General features: G+C 35.6%; 1 protein-coding gene across 1 annotated transcript; it reads right to left on the reverse strand.

The window, feature by feature from the left end:
* Positions 1–13,051: 13,051 nt before the first annotated feature.
* Positions 13,052–18,528, reverse strand: LOC127882348 (neuropeptide FF receptor 2-like). The gene is made up of 2 exons (XM_052430932.1): positions 18,416–18,528; positions 13,052–14,408 (listed from the first exon to the last, which is right to left on the reverse strand). The coding sequence occupies exons 1-2, from the start codon at positions 18,431–18,433 to the stop codon at positions 13,209–13,211; spliced, it is 1,218 nt and encodes a 405-aa protein (XP_052286892.1). The 5' UTR covers positions 18,434–18,528; the 3' UTR covers positions 13,052–13,208.
* Positions 18,529–20,138: the final 1,610 nt, after the last annotated feature.

A 20,138-nucleotide genomic window follows, 5' to 3' on the forward strand; every position in this document is an offset into this window, starting at 1 on the left:
AATACGCAAGGCTTTTAGTCCATAAATAACACAGATATTAACCAACATATTTCAAATGTGTGACCTTTTGGAAAATGAACTGTAAGCAATGCAAATTCACGACATTTGCCTAACTTTTATTTCTCAAAATAATATTTTAAATCAAGATTTTCAAAAATTCTCTGTCAATGTTTACAAGTATAATCGTTTATTTTAAATCAAGGCCACATGCATAAGTACTTGTTTGTATTGGGTTCTTTAAAACCCCCTAAGCAATTTACTGAAAATGAGACGTCTGGCTGTTTACAAATCGCCTACGGAATGTAAGAACTACACAACATCTTAGCAACACATACTGAAATTAATTGTGGAGTCTCATTTGTAAATTTTCACTTCACTGACCCCTTTAAAGCACTTCCTCTGCGTTCAATTTATGTGAATTGTGTCGAAATTGAGGATTTGGGAAAGCGGTTAATTAATCGTTCGACCTTTTCAATTGAATTTCATTTTGCAACTGGCTCAGGGGGTTTATGTTATTGAAAACTATATTTGGCGTGTGGTGTATCTTTTTGTAACGTTCAGGTTAGCTAAAAAACAACAATACCATTGATCAGGTCTCGGGGTTCGTCTCAGGCGGGGATATTTGAACAATTGTGTTCCTCATTAATATTAGATTATGCATCAGTAAACATCTCAATTAGGAATGAATGCAAAGAAACATGATATGTATTCCTTTGTGAATATGTATAAATACGTGTGTAATACACATGTAATGGTCATTAAAGTCAGTGACACTTTCACTATACTATATACATGTTTACATTTTGAACAATTAATGTGATGGTTATTAATTTTTTAAACATAATAGGAATCATTTTCTAATAAGCCATACCTTTGCTCAAATTAAGTTAATTATAATGACCTTATAAATACGACATGTAAACTATGTGATTAGTTACAGTTTTAGATCCATAATTTAAAGGTTGTTATTACGCCGCAATTCTTGAGTTAAGCCCTAGTTTATAAATAAAAACCAAAAAGAAATAAAAAGAGAGTATATTCCATCATAATATCAAACTAGTCAATTTTGTTTTGTTTTTATTGTGACCGGCGTGCTGGAGTTTGAATACAGTAGCATTTCACGTTAAGATTTACCAAGATAATTGGATTGGTCTAAAATTAAATTCGTGTTCAGCATTCATCTGTAAAAGAACCATACAGAAAACGATTTGGTAATTATACATCGTTTTGTTACATTTGTCACATTTTGCAAAACAAAAATAAAGTATAGTTATCCAATAATACGTACCGCGTAATATTTTTCACCCCACCCAACTTGGTAGGTAAGTTGATTATATTTTATTTCAAACTACTATATGCTTTAAGTTCATGATAATAAATAAGAAGAGTTATGAACATGTTTTCAAGTTTTAACCTTTTGGCAAATTCTCAGTTGGTTGATACAACTTCACGACATTTGCCTTACATGCTCTTAGTTGAACAATTCGGAAAAATCTTTGAAATTGTATTCTCTCTAAAAATGAACTTTTAAAATTCTGTATATGATATATTTGTTTTCCAATTCCAATCGTGAATGAAAGAAGGGGGAGTCATCATGAGGTTAAAAATTGCAATGCCCCCATTTGCGACTTGATTAACAATATCAATACAAAAACTTTCACACTAAAAGTAAGCCCGTGTCTTGCAAATTACCCCAACCCTTTGAAAATAAAAAAGAGGAGCACAAAAAGTGGCATTGTCTTCACATTATGCCTGATATTTATTTGTGTTTTGTCTATATAAGTTGAATATATTCTTTCATACTCATTGACGATTTATATAACATAAGTAACATAAGAAATGTTTCACCTAAAGTAACTCTGTATCTATAAAATACACCCCAGCCCTGCGAATGAACACAAAATGAACACACGCATTTGATTTTTTTTGTACATTCCGCCTAGTATGCACAGGCTATTCTTACGGTTTGCCTAAGTATTGTTTAACAATACTCACGGTATGCTAATCTTACAGTCCGCTTATACAAGGAGACTTATTTGGTAAACGTTGGAATATATTTATATTTAAGACAAAATCAGTTAGGCATGATGATATTGAATGAACCGGAACATTTTAGTCTGCAGTAAGAATTCAAATTGGGAGAATGAGTAGCATCTTTTGTTTGGATCGGCTATAAGAGGGCTCCACCAAACACACCTGCTCTATAACATCGGTGAGGAGGAAGTCGAGGCCATGTTTAGTGTGAGGGTTATAGCTTAGGACCTCTGATAAATGGCCAATGTGGTAAATTAAGACTGCGGCTGCCCTCCTATAGCGACAGCTAAACCTACTGTCTTTGCAAGAAAACACCACGATGGGTACTACCTTTGCTAAAGGAAGAGTTTTCTATGTAGCGTTTCCATGGTGTTTGGCTGTACTCGAAAGCCAACAACTTGAGACACATGTGCAATGCCTATCCACTCACACTGGCATTTTTTATGTCTACATCCAGCTCCTAAATTAAATTCTGTATTACTTGCACCATTATAATTTCAACCTCCACCAAACGCATCACTTTATCCATAGCACTGTTGAAGCCCAGTGTAGTGTGAGTGCCGCAAAATATCTACCCTGCTAACAGCTTTGGAAACCGTTTGTTGTGTTCTGTAATGTCGGTATTATATGCATCTGCGAGTTTATACAAGTGCTGTACACTGACTCCTCTGATGGGGGCCAGTATTTCGAACCCCATATCCACTTGAATTGCGCTTTCTTCAGTTTTCTGTTGATGGATAGGTAAGATGGGCAGAGAAAATGTTCAGTCTTGTCACCCTCGTACCATGAACTTGCCTACCCCTTTCTTAGGGGATACAATCTATGCATGATAAATATTTTCCCATTTTCCCCCTGCATTTGTTCCTCAACTAGACAAATACTTACAGCCTAAATTTGTTGTAGGGCCGATCTAATGCTTCTAGGACTTGAAAACTGTATCCATCATGTGTTCCATCTCACTCAAGCTTACTTGCTATTTTTTCGCGGTGATTGCCGGCGTATAAGGTCATGAGAAAATATAACAAAATCAGATCTATGAAATAACTCATTGTACTGTTGAATGTCAACTGACTCTTTTTTTACATGTCTGCCAATATCTCTTTTTGCTTTTACATAATTGTTTCAAGCCTTTTTCTAACTTCCTCAGGATACTACTCAAGGATACATAGATCACAGAGTAGTGGTAGTACTTGACGTTGACCTGTTATGTCACTTCCCGTTCAGCCTAGCTTGCGAAAAGTGTTCCATTGCCCATATCCAGGTGGTACCTTATCATGCCTATGACATTCTGGAGTAAACGGACTTTTGTGAGGGGTTGGAAGTTCTTGCAGGTGAAGAAGTCATATCTAAATTATAAACAATTCCGCGAGATCTTGTTTTAGGAATGCTTATTGGCTCCGCAATGCTTGATGATATACTTCCTCAGACTAATGTGACTCTTCTGAAAAAGATTTATAATCAAGTTTATTCACTCCTTTAACCTTAGTATTACTTATTTAGATAGAATCTTGCACAAACCAAGCCACTTATCAGTAAAATAATATCATTATAAGTTAATGTAACTATTTGGCATTAAAATGATATGAAATACCTGCGACAGCTGTGTAACTGCTTTTATTACTGTGTGTGTAATATAGTCTTTTTTTTTGGTTACATTACACTAAATCATTGTGTATCCCTCCGTGGTCCATTCGAAAGTAGTGCCTATTTCTAAAGAGTTCCTTTTCTCTTCTTGAATATAAGCCATTTAACAATGTGAAACATGTCTTTTGTGGTTATTTGTAATATCCTGTATGTGTCTGGAGTACTTTGATGCCTTGGATTGGAAGCTAACTTTTGACTTTTGAGGGTGTGTTTTCTATTGTGTGGGGCTTTTGTCGAAATTAGGATTCCGAAACACGTTTTTCTACGGTGGGTTCATTTGACAGCAATTTACTTTCTTAGAAGTTGCGAGACGGTATGTTTTTGATTGCAAGTATTGAAAGAGGACAGATCCATCTTTAAAATGATACCAGGTTTGGAAAAATTGATACGTCGAAAAGGCAAGAAAAATGCTGTGAAAGTTGTCAGTTTTATAATGGGACCCTATGGGAATCGGAATTAGTGTAATATAACCTTAAAAAAGCACATTTACTGCAATGTCAAGGTCACATGGATTCGTCTGCAAGCGAGAAAAGTAGAACATGAATTTTAATGAATGTTTTGATGATATGGGTGCTAAAATAGATGAGAGATGTCAATATTTTGGTTCAAATGGATGTTTAAGGTGGTTTGGGACTGTTCCGGATGGGAGGGGGACCTGGTATGGACAAGTAAGGGTTACATTTCCAACAAATCTTGAATGTAAATATTATTATGTCCAAAGATTGAAGTTTCAGGTGGAGAGCAAGATGAAAAATATGCCAGATCACATGAATGCAACCCATTTATGCCACTTTTCTCTTTGTTTGTAGGCCTGACCATTTGTCCCTTGAGCCGCAGACGGTAAACAATCCGCTTGCTGTCTTGCTCTGACTGGTGCACTGGACATGATTTCAATGAGAGTCATCATACTGATTGTTTAATTCAAACATGAATTTCAGTTTGTTCGTTAAAGTACTAACTTAGCTGTGTATTTACAGTGGACGTAGTGGTGCGTCGCATGAGGTAGACTAGGTATTTCCATATATACACTATGTTTACAGAATTGCGGCCGGTGGAGCAACATAGCTGATGAGTTAATAGCGCTAGTTCTTCAGACAAATAACTTTATTTTCAACCTATAAAGCATATTTAGCTGTAGGTGGGGCCATTTAGCTGTAAGCTCTGGCTTTGGTTCTCTTAAGCCCTTAGAGTAATGAATTTCAGAGTGAAGACCATAGCGCCTGTTCCTAGTCAAGTATCGGGCAGCTGTATGTCTTTTCAGAAATGAACATGTCTTCTTTAGCATGTCATTGTGATTGCTTTTAATAAGATAGGCAATAAACTCATAACCTTTAGAAAAAGGAGCATCTGTAAATTCAGATTTCACTATTTCAGAGTCAGCCAGACCATGATTGAGCTTAAGGATTGTGCTGCGGATGCGGCCTGTGCAGTTCCGGGAGAAAGTCACTGTCTTGGGCATTGCGGTCTGGTATCAGGTAAGCACTATTGAAAGCCTCACACTTTTTTGGGGGGGGGGTCTGAAGCCTTGTGCTGTCAATGCTATCTGGTTCAAGTACAATTAGAATGCATTCTTCAAGCAGTACTTCATCAGATATGGTTATCTCAAGCTTACAGTTCTCAGGCAGATATGACTTCGATGTGTTCTTGCCAGCAGAACCCCGGCAGGCCAAACTATGCGTTAAGCACTATTTTCCACAGCAACCCTTGCAGACAAAAAATAATACTGGAAATAACTTCTGGTATTTAATTTCTACTTTCCATTACATCTCTTTTGTATGTTTGTTTGCTCTTTTTAACTCTGGCATGCCATCTTGCTCGGATTGATAGAGCATACCTGTTTTGTTTAGAGCCGAGTCCCCAGCTGCTCGAGTTTGCCGTGTCAATAATGATAAAGCCATGGCATGATGTCTCCTTTATGTGTTTCCTTATCTCAGTGTTGAACATAATTGCCAGTTTCAGGGGCCTTAACATTTTATTTTATTAAAGGTCTGGATAATCCTTGCCTGACTCCGGGTTTGTGTACACCTCAATCCGACTCCCTGACCGGTACCGAGGCCGCAGTGGTGCAGCGCTTGTGGACGATCCATCAACATTCTGAAAGGTCAACACTTCACAAAGCTGGGAAAATTGATCCTGATAGTCATCCCCAGGTAGTGAAATGAATGTACACTGAACTACAGAGGAATCACACCCAAATGACTTTTCCGACATTAGTGTGGCCCCTCGGGCAGGAATTCCTTAGCAAACATGCTTTTTTGCATGGGGACTGTGGCATTTTTGCAAAACTTAAGCTTTCAACACTGGATTTTAAAGAGAATACTTAATAACATGTAGCCAACAGGACTTATTTTTATGAGAGAGACTATCTGGATGATCAACAAATGTCACATTGTGTCGTAAGCTGTTGAAGGAGCGATTGGCGCCATTTTAAGTGTTAATTTTGGGTAGCAGGTTTGTATCGGCTTGAAAGCTGCACATTATTCCTCTCATCATAATAGCATTAATTATTTTAATTGCAATGTGTATGTTTAGATTGTAAGTGAAGCTTTTAATAATAATTTTCTTGGTAAACATTATTTTATATGGTGTCAGTGAGTTTTTTTTGTGAAAAAAGTGCTTAAAATTAAAAAAAGTCTCCTTTTTCATCAAGAAAAGTACACTGATTCACAATCAATACATTTAATTAGGCCTTTTGCTGATATATTGGTGAATTTTGCATGCAATGATACCAGTTTTTGCCATAAAAGTTACGCGTAACAATAATTGGAGACACAAAATCAGCTGTCGTCACTTAGACTAAAAATCATGCATTCCGACTCGACTGCGGCCAATTAAGTCACCGCTTTAAATGGCCATTTTAAGGCCTTTACCCCCATCCGTATGCACTGAAATTGCATATTCATGGTGGAAATAGTTCAAATCTCTTGTGGAGAAAGTTTGAAAAAGATAGGACAAAGTTGAGTTCCCTTAAAGGTTACATTACACTAAATCATTGTGTATCCCTCCGTGGTCCATTCGAAAGTAGTGCCTATTTCTAAAGAGTTCCTTTTCTCTTCTTGAATATAAGCCATTTAACAATGTGAGACATGTCTTTTGTGGTTATTTGTAATATCCTGTATGTGTCTGGATGCCTTGGATTGGAAGCTAACTTAAAAGATGGACTTTTGAGCGTGTGTTTTCTATTGTGTGGGGCTTTTGTCGAAATTAGGATTCCGAAACACGTTTTTCTACGGTGGGTTCATTCGACAGCGATTTACTTTCTTAGAAGTTGCGAGACGGTATGTTTTTGATTGCAATTATTGGAAGAGGACAGATCCATCTTTAAAATGATACCAGGTTTGGAAAAATTGATACGTCGAAAAGGCAAGAAAAATGCTGTGAAAGTTGTCAGTTTTATAATGGGACCCTATGGGAATCGGAATTAGTGTAATATAACCTTTTGGGGATATTCACGGTTTGTTTGCGGTAAACCAAATGATTTAGGTAAATGCCTGTAGAACAAAAGTCATTAGAACTTTGCAACATCTGACAGATGTTAAAAAGTTTTCTTTCAAAATGTCATCTAATGTTTCATGATGAAATGGGTTAAAATGTAAAACAATATGTGGATTCAGTTTTTACTTAGGGCGGGGTATTTTTCATGAAAGGCAACGACTTCCAATACTTAATATGTACCCAATGACCCAATGGCCATCCCTCAAGGGGGTGTAATCATTTCCCTGCTTTTAAATGTATATGTCATTTATCCCCTCTCACCAATCAAGGCAACAAACCCTATTTCTTGTTCAAATGTTGTTAGGTCAAAAATTCTTTTTTTTTTACTTAAATGGGTCGTTTAGTTGTTTTGATATCGCAACATTGATAAACCTAGTAGCTGTATAGTACTTCACGATATCGAAGAAACATATATCTAATTTAATTGCGGTGTCAAATTTGCAACTTTCCACTTAAGTAAACCATCAAACCACTTTTTATCCGCGTTCACGGTATGTGAATTATAATGCTTATCAGGAAGGTAACACCAACAACAGACTTTGGTAGCTCCCATCAGAACTACGCCGTGCTTTCGACGCTGCCCGAAGCCAATCTCGTGTTCGCTTGTAAAGTTCTGATATCGTCGCAGGAAATTTACATGGAATATATTGTGACACAAAAAAGAGCAGTTTTTATCTCGTTAAACCTATGTTACCATATCACCTTTAGCGTTGAAATTATGGTTATTTATTATGGGCCCACTTAGTGCTATGAAATATTTTGCGAAATATTCGTTACGTGTCAGTGTTTATGGGGCTTACGAGTTACGAGCGTTACTATTAAACACTTGTGAGCAATCACCGGATCTTTTTGTAAGTCATTTCAGTTTTTGAAGTCGGTTGTACAGATGGACGGATATACAGATTGACATTCGGATAAATGAATCACCTATAGTGCAACTGAATACCACGTTTCCTGATGTTGCGATATTTATTTGGAGTCATTACATAGGTAAATGTGTTCCATGTTTAGTAACAATGAACTAACCTTTTTCTTCATACTTAAATATGCGTCGTGCATAATCCCCACATTATCCTTTATAACAAAAAAACATCAAAGTTTCTTCAATATATATTCTTAAATATATTTTGAGAAATTACCGAATCCATTTGTTTTTCGAACAGTATGATTAACGGATATACGGACGGACAGATACGACGGACGGAGGGTAAACCTTTAGCATTCTCCGGTGAAATGGTGGGCGGAATAATAACTCATTTTGGAAAAAATCCAATATTCCTTCAAATGATAAAATTAAATGTTAAACATGTTAACTTAATGATTATATATTAATGTACATGAATTCTCTAGGTGTACTTAAAATATTTATATAGCATGGACACAGATAGTGTACGTCCATGTTGGTATGGTAATATTAGCTTGCTATGCTGGATTCTTATGATGTAATAATACTTATAGAGACAATTGTTTATATCATAAGGAGGCTAAAACATAGTTCGTTGACGAGTTATCAATTAGAAAGATTGTCCCACTTATTTCGACAGTGACCATGACCTTTGACCTAGTGACCCGAATTTCAATAGGGGTCATCTACTGTTCAAGGCAAATGCACATGAGAAGTATCAAACCAATCGGCGAGTCAGTTGACGAGTTATTGATCGGAAAAGATTTCACACTTAGTGTGTAACAGTGACCTTGACATTTGACCTAGTCAACACAATTTCAATAGCGGTCATCTACTGTCCAAGGCCAATTCACATGGGAAGTATCAAGCCAATCTGTGAGTCAGTTGACGAGTTATTGTAACGGTCAGGATTGCAGACGGTATGACAACCCAGCGCAATAACCCCTCCAGAACCAGATAAAAATAAACGTGAACAATACATCAATTTATTTACAACATAAAATAAACTATGTACAATATGATATGACTATGAAAAAAAAACAAAAAAAACAACAAAGTATCAAAGTTAATGGTCAGTTAAAATTCCAATATTCAATTAATATTTGGAAGATAGATGACGTAGTCCAACGGTAGATGATAAAGTCGAACGGTAGATGTAGTGGTGGAGTAGTATTGAGTGTCACGAATTGATCTTATGTCCAACCGTCCATGACCAGAGCCGGGACTGAGCACCAGTCGTAGTGTTCTGCGAAGTAGCAAACTTCGAGCTGTATTTAGCCCGAAAGTAGAGTGCAGATAACCCGAGCTGTATCAACCCCAGAAGTAGACTGTACATACCCGAGCAGACTATGCCCGGAAAAAGACTGCGATACCCAAGCTGTATCAAGCCCGGAAGTAGTGTTCTGTCAAACACCGAGCAGACTATGCCCGGAAGTAGAACGTATTTGAGACGTATCACGTGACCGGCCGAAAACCGGTGTGAACGTTTCCCAGTATTACCGCCTTTTAACGAGGTGTCGAAGGTACTGTCAACGAGTATGACGCCCTGTAGACTTGCGGATGCTCATGTAGCACTAGCGTAACGCTAACGGTGCGTTGACGACCTGACGCCTTTAAACGTTATACTCCACCGTTATGTGTAATATTAAATTAAATTAAACTCTAAAATGGTTTGTTAAATCAACTAACACATAAAGCGTCTATACAAGATAATGATATTTACAAAGTCATTGTTATACATGCCTAGCATACCTAGGAGTATTACACAGGTTTATGCAAATTTCCGCTTTGACAACTATTTTAAAAAAGAAACACGACTTCGGCGTTTACTTGTAAAAATGCAAACAACAATTTACTATATTCCTATAAGCATAAATTGCAATATTTATATAAAACAACAATTTATTTCAAACCTAGCAAAAAATGAGTATATCAAAAATGTAATGGAAAATAAAATAACTTACCCCAATGCCGTATGTTGCGGAAACTTACTTCCCAGCTAGTGCTCTAGTCGCAATGTTGTAAATGTCCGTGTATGTCAAATAGTATGTCAAATAGTATGACAAATAGTCTGCCGATTTTATACGTTTATGCGTTTACCACCAAAGCGAGAAACATGCTTTCCATGAACTCATACTGAACAACTTTTCGTCAACTGACCATGAATCGATTATGTACACATCACCCGATATCGTACGACTACAAGCATGAATTACTGAGGCCAGTAAGTCTTACCTTAAAGAAAAACATAAAAAAATACAAAACTATGAATATCGAAGTTTTTTAAAACTAAACGTATTCAATCGTGTTTTGGCTTAAAATGTATCTTCTACCACACTGAATAATGTGCCTAACAAAAACTTGCTTAAAGCCCCTATTATAACCACCAAACAGAAAACTCTGAAAATTTACATAACTTGACAAATGTACAGTTCTATACAAATGAGGTCCGATAATTAACATTAGATAACAAAGAATTGGGTGATATCGTTACATATATTGATCGGAAACGATTTCACACTAAATGTTTAACAGTGACCTTGACCTTTGACCGTATGACCTCAATTTCAATAGGGGTCATCTACTGTACAAGGCAATTGCAATTGAGAAGTATCAAGCTAATTGGTGAAACAGTTGAGGAGTAATTGATCGGAAACGATTTTACTCTTAATGTGTATCAGTGACCTTGACCCTTTACCTAGCGCATTTAATCCCGATGGGAGTTATCTAATGTCCATGGCCAATAAAAATGTGAAGTGTCAAGCCAATCGGTCAATTCGTTGACGACTTATTGATCGGAAACATTTTTTCCATTAAGTGTGATATGACCTTGACCTTTGACCTATTGACCCCACTTTCAAAAGGGGTCATCTACAGTCCAAGGCCAATGCACATGTGAAGTATCAAGCCAATCGGTCAATTGATTGACGAGTTATTAATCCGAAACGATTTTCACACTTAGTGAAATAGTTACCTTTGACTTAGTGACCCCAATTTCAATAGTGGTCATCTACTGTTCAAGGCCAACGCACATGTGAAGTATCAAGCCAATTAGTCAATTGGCTGACGAGTTATTGATTGGAAACGATTTTTAAATTTAGTGTGATAGTGGCCTTGACCTTTGACATTGGGACCCCAATTTTAATACAGGTAATCTACTGTCCAAGGCCAGTGAACATGTTAAGTATCAAGCAAATCAGTCAATTTGTTGACGAGTCATTGAACGGAAACGCAGTGGTCTACAGACCGACAGACATCCAGCAAAACAATATACCACTTCTTCTTATAAGAGGGGCATAATAAAAGAAACATACACCGTATTTTACATATTGCTTGTTTCGTTTCATTTTTTACCAAAACAAATTTTTACATATTGTTTAGTTGGACATAAGACAGACAATTTCGGACATCGGAAATTGTATCAGGCAGGTTTTAGGTCCGACGTCTGTCACATGGGTTGATCATTTCAGTCGTGATGTCTCTTTAACTGAATTATACACACGTAACGTCACTGTTTAACACTAATTACAAAGCATTCAGGCTGACTTATTAAAGTAATAATCCCTGATTTCTAAAGAACTTGCATTTAAGGAAGGCAAACTACTGGGATCGTAATTGAGATAATGCTCCAAAACAGAAAACTTATATCTAAGCAAAGATCGATTAGTTAAACTAACATTGATTGATCATAGATAAAAAATTGAAAATAGATAAAAGAAGCATATTACCAGATATATAATTGTACAACCAGTAATAAAAATATGTATGTTTCTTTAACATCATTAAGGGTTTTTATTTTAAGACACAGAAGACTGAGAAGCTTAAAACAGTATCAATATTTGAAAGATCAATCTTTCTATAATTGATTTTTGTTCATCAGTGTCATCATTTATATAAAATATATATTAAAATGGAAGTCTCTTTTTCTAGTACATGCATACGATTGATTTGCTTGGTATGCCAGATGTGTTACAATCTAGTAGTGTGCTTACAATGTTGTATTACACTGATTATGGTCTTAATCTGAGTATGAGCCTCATCTACAGGTACCTTTGAGGAAATGATTAAATGTTCGACAGTTTTTTATTATTTAGTACAACTGTGAAAAGCGAACGTACAACATATTCTCAAGGGCAAGTATTTATTATCACTCATGTATGTTGAGGAATACATAATAAAATGTATGCGTTCAGTTTAATTAAGTACTGCACATGAATTATTTCCCACATCGTCTTGTTTGAAATACTTACATCCGGATTTACCCAGTTTAATTTAAATAAAAAAAGTGGACAATCATTAAAGATAATGAATAAGATTTAAAAAATGTAATCTATAATAAATAATAATGATAATTTTATAATAAATAATACTGATAATTATACATTCTAATCATAATTAATGACAATACTACTGCTACTACTACTGCTACTACTACTACTGCTACTACTACTACTACTACTACTACTACTACTACTACTACTACTACTACTACTACTACTACTACTACTACTACTACTACTACTCCAAGGCGGTGACCCAAGCTTTATTCTTATATGTGTTTATGTTGTTTTGTATTGTGCTGTTTTGTGCTGTTTTGTGCTGTTTCGTACTGTTTTAGCAATCGGTCACTTGCCTTACATAAAGGACAAACTAATTGTATATAATAAGAATTCGATACTGCTCCAGCAGCTGGAGTTTTACTTCTTTATATTGAACTTGCTAAGCCTTTTGTTAATTTTCAAAAAAACAAAACACTTTGAATAAATGAGATACTTTACTAATGTGGTATCATGTACTTAAAGCATGTAGTCTAATAAAATAACGTATAATCTATATATTCAGTGATTCTGTCGACAATGTCATACAAATAATTTAAAACCTATTAATCGATAAGTATACATTCCGAAGCAATGAGCAAAAATAATAACATAAATAAATTGCAAGCAAAAACGTCGTCCAAAATTGAATAAACAAGTTCATATAAGATTTAATAATCAGAATATATGGCGTTGGCTACGGAGACAAATAGTTGCCATCTTACAGGTATTAAATCCATCCATCGTCATACATTTCAATTCGCGGTTATCAAGGGAACCACATAGTTATATAATAGTTATGCGTATTCCTATATTCATCGCTTCCTACACATCCATCCAAAGAAAAACTGTCTGAAATTGCTGTTGAAAATTCCGTAAATCCACGGGTTAAGGCTGCAGTTAAGAAGCCATGACCTTGACCCAATTTTAAACCAAACGAGACCGGGATCGGACAGAAACTCTGCCTCGTGTTGGCGTTTGACAACGCGCCAAACAATCAGTGAGAGGTGCGGCAGAAAACTTGCGATGAAAACTATGGTGACGATCATCATGGCGACGGTTATTTTTACTGCCTCACTGTCAATGCCTAGTGCATTCTTTGCTTTCGCCGATTTCTTAGATACTGTGGATTGTGGATTAATGCTGGTGACAATAGATTGTGTTGCAATTTTTGGTTTAGTTACGCCTTCTTCATTTGCATTTATTGTGTCGTCCGCCTTTTTACTGCAGTCAGATAAGGAAGTTTCAACCTCGATCGACGACTGCGTTCTTTTCTTGTTCGGTTTGTACTTCAATAGTCTTTTCTTGTGGCTGAATATTTTATGTCCGATAATGCTGTACAACACGATCAAAACCACCAAAAATACAACAAACAAAATAAAGTGAAGTCCATTAAAGACCCAGACATATTTCTGGTAATTGACGTCTTTGGTTGATGTACAGTCCAGGCCCATAAGGTGAAGGCCATATGTATTTTGTATGGGCACTTGAATCGATCCATATATTACAAGAGACGGCCATGACAACATAAAAGCTATTCCACTAATCCCTAAGCTCACAAACTTTGCAGTTCGAATCCCCATCTGAGGCTTAGTCAAGCGACATATCTTTTTAAACCGGTCAATCGCTATAGCAACAAGAGTAAAAACTGACCCAATTTCTGCAAAGTAGGTCACAAATCGCAACATTTTGCAGGCGATGCTATTTGCAAATGTATAATATAACTCGATGTCTGCGATTTCAGTTGGCATTGAAATTGTACACACGATGATGTCATAAAAGGCCAAAACCACGATGAAGAACGTATTTGTTGTCAGCTTCGTCTTAACGCCATAGTAGTAGCACACCATAAGGTTTCCCACTAGACCAAAAACCATCAGAACGGAAATGTAAACTGTAGCGGGAACCATCAGGTGCGCCATCTTGTCATTCAGTGCCTGAATTAACGCACCATGGTCGGGCGAAATCGTGCCATTGCTAGCAATTGTACTGATGTTAACAGCCATCGCGTACGTCTGAAAATGTATCATTACGCTTACATATAATAGTAAGTATTTTTTTAAACACAAACACTTTCTTAAATAATGCATGTGAACCTTTGTTAGTTGTTTAGCATTGATTCATACATTTTCCTGTTCTACAATACTTTTTTGCTCATATTATTTGGTTTGGGAAGTACATTTCGTGTCGATAATTTATTTTTGACAGTCATCTTTTGTTGTAGTTGAAACAATACAAGTAACATGATAGACATTTTCAGTAATAGTATTTCCAAACAAACACATACTCAATGTATGTAAACAAACATTTTTTTTTAATATTTAAGCTCCAGACTAAGAATGTCATTTAATTCAGACCTATTACAGTATAAAAGAGTGAGCCTACTATATGTGGCTGGTCTGGTTGACAAGACATGGAACGAGAAGTGTTTTATCGTGTTTTTAAGCCTGTGTATTTTATGTTTTTTGTTTTATCTTATAGCAGTAGCAAACACATAATTGTAAGTTAATTGACAAGCTATTAAAATAACTTTCAAATTACTGCAATACGATCCCCGCGTTTTATAATGGAATGACGTTTATTGTATGCGCTAAAGCGTCAAAAGCACCAGCGAACACCGCTAGGGACTTTTTACAAATGTTAAATATTAGTTTACGGCAGTTATACGTATAGAGCTATATAAAGTTTCGATATGACTATGAGCAAATAATTAATATCAGTTGAAGAAAGTCTTACTGAATTTCGTTTGCACCATTATTAAACATATATAAAATATCGCTTTGATTATAATGAAACATTAAACGTCGCTTTGATCATCACTAAGTATTAAATATTTCTAAGACACTCCACACACGATAAAAATCGCTTGGTTGATTTTCACAGAAAGTAAACACCGTTTTCAAGGGTAATGATATGTGTGTGTTTCAGTCGGTAATGGTTTTTCTACGCTTTCTTTTTGTACATCGTGGGATTATAAATTTTTTGCTCTTTAAGGAATAGCAAACTCTTTAAAGTGCATTTGAACATCATTGTGACCAGTAGCCCCCAAATATATATGGACTAAATCCAAACGCATGGTAGGCTCTTGCTGTTTGTAACTTATTATAATTCGGTCAATATTTAGCGCGTACAGTTTGTATTTAGCGCATACCGTGTATATTTAGCGCATACTGTCTGTATTTAGCGCATACTGTCTATATTGTGCGCATACTGTCTACATTTAGTGCATTCTGTCTCTATTTAGCGCATACTGTCTATATTTTGCGAAAACTATCTATATTTAGAGCATACCGGTTATATTTAGCGCAAACTCTCTATATTTAGCAGGCGTAGTCCAGTCAGGTAACTCCTCATTTCATCTATCATATATTATGGACTTAGACCGTTCATTAAGACAAAGAACGACACGTCTGTTGAAGGTACATTATTAAAATACATGTAAAACGCAAGTGGCCGCGTATAAATACCTTAAAATTGCAGCAACAAGTAATCCATTTTCAGTTAAGGATACGAGTGGGCTCATATATTTACCTAACGTGTTAAGTATCAAGCATTTTTTTGCGAAAATTACTGAGAGTGAGATGTATGTATGATTAAAACAACAAAGTTCTGACCTACTTTAACACTACTACTAACATGTAGAATCTCATTATGTTGTTCTACACCGTTCACGTATTACGTATTGCAATATAAAGTATGCGTTCTTGCACAATATTACTTTCCTTAACTCGCGTGATCTTTTATTAAACTTAAATACAGAAAAAATACTTTTAAATGTTAAATGTCATCAACTGTTTAATTGAAATAATCAACCTCTATCAAACCTTGGGAATTAACAATTGACATCACACCAACATCAATTGGCTTAACGATAAATAACCCAAACTCTCCGAAATTCGAACAGGCGTATTCTTCATGTCGTCGAGAACCAACAAGGGTTTAAATTAAGACAGAAACCCCCTTTTAAAAAAGCGGTTAAAATGCCAGTCTATTTCCCGAATAACCCGTAAAATTTTTGGTCTACGGAATGTAAATATGTGATATTGCTTTTAATGAACCGAAAACTTTATTTGCACTTTTAACTTCATCTAAACTTCCTGATAAACTTTACATTGCTTGAACGCGGATATAGAGCTTTGTTGAGTTACTGAAGCCGACATAAGCCACTAAAAACTACCATTATATTCATTACGAATTGATAGGTCCGTTTAAGGTACGTACAACTTTGCAAGATTAATGATATAACCGATTGCAAATCCGCCCTGACCGGTTGTTGTTTTTTAAAAACTTCGGGGATTTGTGTAACTTAGAATAGGCTTATCAACAGCGATACATGAAAATATTTCATTGAGGTAAACTGAAAAGAACGAGTGGTATTGCAGTTAACCGTCCGATACGTGTACCTATACCAAATCATCGTAGTGAACATCTGAAGAATGCTAAATGCCTACATTCCTAGTACCTGCTTACAGTTCTTGAATTCAATCATACATATGCAAAACAAGATAACGATAATATTGAACTCGTGTTCTTCAAACCCGAGACCTCCCTTTAATATAGTATTTCGCAAAAGGTTAAACTTTTTATTGCCATGAAGTTTGACAAGACAGATGTTATCACATAACGACACTAGCGGCGTTCAAAACATCCGAGTTTACATCATCATGACTGGATCTGCGCCTCGTTATAAGTAAACTGGACTTAATGCATGTGCGTAAAGTGTCGTCCCTGATTACCCTGTGCAATATGGACAATCTTATCAGGGACGACACTTTCTGATTTTTTTAAGGGAATGTCTTTTTAGAACAAAATCTAATTAAAGCTCTGATTAGCAAACTACTCATGCTCATCTGACACGACACACACATGCTTTTAGCCCAGATTTTCCACATCAAACATGCACTTGTTTTTCGAGCTGTTGCGCTGTTACGTTCTTGATTAAAAAAGATACAATAAGTTTACATCGTCGTGGATTTATAAATTCCGTTATACCCCATCTCAACTAATTTTCTGGAAAGCAAGAAAACTAATTTAATAACACACAATCTAACTTACAGATTAACAGACAAGGCAAATTATTCCGTTATACTCCATCACAACTCATAATATGGAATGCAAAACAAATCGTTCCGTCATACCCAATACATAATATATAATATTATGTTAGTTTTTGATAAGATCAAGTGTATCATGCGAGGATTAGCCGAGCGCTACCATGTTTCGAGACGAGCATGATAAACTTCATCTTTATCAAAAAATCACATAAAATTATATTTATACTATTATTTCCTCCCTTTGTCAATTAATAAATCAAATATCGCATTTGTTGTCGATTTTCTTCTTTCGTAGTTGACAAAAAGAGATTTTCCATGTTTGGGGTGAAAAACGAGTGTCATTCCGCGTAGATTTTTATAACAAAGTAATCCATGAGTTAACAAGTTTGTTATTGAACAAACAACCTGTGTAACATATGTCACTTATGCTATTGTGTTGAAAACGTGACAATGCGTATTTATAGCTATAACAATAAATCAAATTCGATACAGTTAGTGAATCAGTTCCGAACAGGACCCGTTCCGGCACTTTCGAAATGTTAAGGCTGAGACGAAGAGAGTGTGATAAGAAACTTTATTTGTCTGTGGTGTCATCAGGTTGCAAAATCAACGTGGTTTTCAGGGGTTAACACAATGGCTGGACAGAATGAAAACACACCGTTAATAACTTTATTATTTCAAATATCTAAAGTTATTGAAATATATTCGCAAAAAGTTTAAATGCATAAAAGACAGTTTTTCTTGCACTTTGTGCCGATGTCTTAAGGTATATGAATAAATCATTGAATACGTCTGAAATCGTTGACGAAATTTATGTGCGTGAAGTATAACCGTGCTGTGCACACGAGCATTTTGAATTCTGATGTATTTCACAATGCCATAAGCAGCATAAAAATCTGTTGTTTATTCACTAGTTGAAATTCTTAAGAAAAATTGTTTTAAAAAGTTTGAAAAAAAGCACAACTTACCGATGTGTTTACTTCCATTTACGTTTAATTAACTCCACAAAGTCACGCGAGCCTGCACCCTGATCAAGTTATGTTATGATTTCTTCGTCACAATAGTGCGTATGTACAAAAAAATGGTTGACTGATGATTATCCAGCGCGTAGTTCCATAACGAGGCTTTAAAAATAGAGATTTTTGTGTTCGTTTTTTTTTGAAAGGCTGAAGAGTTGGAGGTATTTATTTTATTGTTATGTGGTACCAAATAAGTATAGTTAATTTGAAAAAGTCGTCATTATGACTGTCCACTCTCAGTTCAGGAAGAAAAATGCATTTCCGGTTTACTTGATTCATAACTTGGGGGCCGTATAAACGCACGTATTTCATGCATGTTTTGCAGATTTTCTTTCTTGTGCACTGCCTATATTTGAACATTAAACTGTGTTTACATTTTCCGTATATATTGTAATTCAATAGATTCGGCTTCAAATTATTTAAATACAGAGTATAGTTTCTGAATAACTTAATTATGTATATTAATGTATGTTATACTCACACAATAGTGAATGCACATACGAGATATCATGGGAAATAATTTGCCTTTGACCAAATGTGGAAACATACACTGTAAACATTTACTGTTATCAAACTAACTATAGTACATGTTGTTTGAGCTCACATGATTAGATTGTGCTACAAGATGAGCACACTAGCGTTTGAGTGTTATCATTTTAGCCCAGATATGTTGAATATTGGTGTTCTATTTTGTTAATGTCACCTGTTAAAGCCACTGACTCGTCCATACTTTCGTACATAAAACCAATTAAATGGACGACCGTTTTTATATTATACTATATTAATTACTGTGAAAATGACATCGGTCGTGAAGATATTATTTGACTTCCAACACGAACACGACAGATTTTATTTAATAATATAGTAATGATTATAACAAAATATTAGGAAACAACCTAAATCTGTTGTTGATCACAAAATGTTATATCCAGTAGCAAAGTAGGTTTGCGGTTGTTAGTATAAAAGAGGGCTAAGTTTCATATGCTGCAGTTCGACTACATTCAGGGAGCGATAGTCATCAGTTTTATTTATTTGTGAATCGCGGTCCAAGCCCGTAAGGACCAACCCGCCCGCCATATGTTTAATTATTGAACGTAAACATGTTATGAACTTGAACTTATAATATTGTGTAAACTTGTTTGATAATATACTCGATCTCAATTAAAACTGCATAAGTGTTCTTAAAGTTCTGTATATGTTGTCACTCGAATAAGCAACATTATTTCAGAATATGATATTGATCACAACAATGCGATATTGAACTAGATGTAGCCTTTCGTCCTTCATGTCTGTCTTTCCACCCGTTATTCTGTCCGTTTTTCCGTCCGTTAGTCCGTTCGTCCACAAAACTAGGTTGAGCGGTTTTTCAATTGAATTTACGATTTTGGACTAAATTGTGTAACTTTTGAAGGGCAATGTGAGGATGATGGACATCTTCAGAAAAATAAACAAATACCATATTATTTTTCACACCTAACAAAAAGCACTATCATTAGTCTAATTGTGTATACCTTAAAACAAATATCGGATTATTTTCAAAGTTTAATGTAATTCGAATTTGACGTAGGCTTGAAACGCATTGACTTTGATTTGCCTGAACTTTTGCTTCCCTTTTCTAAACATGTCCGTGTGAAAAACAATCGTATCTTGCTGATGGTAAGAGGTTTAAAAC

The sequence above is a fragment of the Dreissena polymorpha genome, chromosome 5 (genome assembly GCF_020536995.1).
Source record: "Dreissena polymorpha isolate Duluth1 chromosome 5, UMN_Dpol_1.0, whole genome shotgun sequence".
Taxonomy (NCBI): domain Eukaryota; kingdom Metazoa; phylum Mollusca; class Bivalvia; order Myida; family Dreissenidae; genus Dreissena; species Dreissena polymorpha.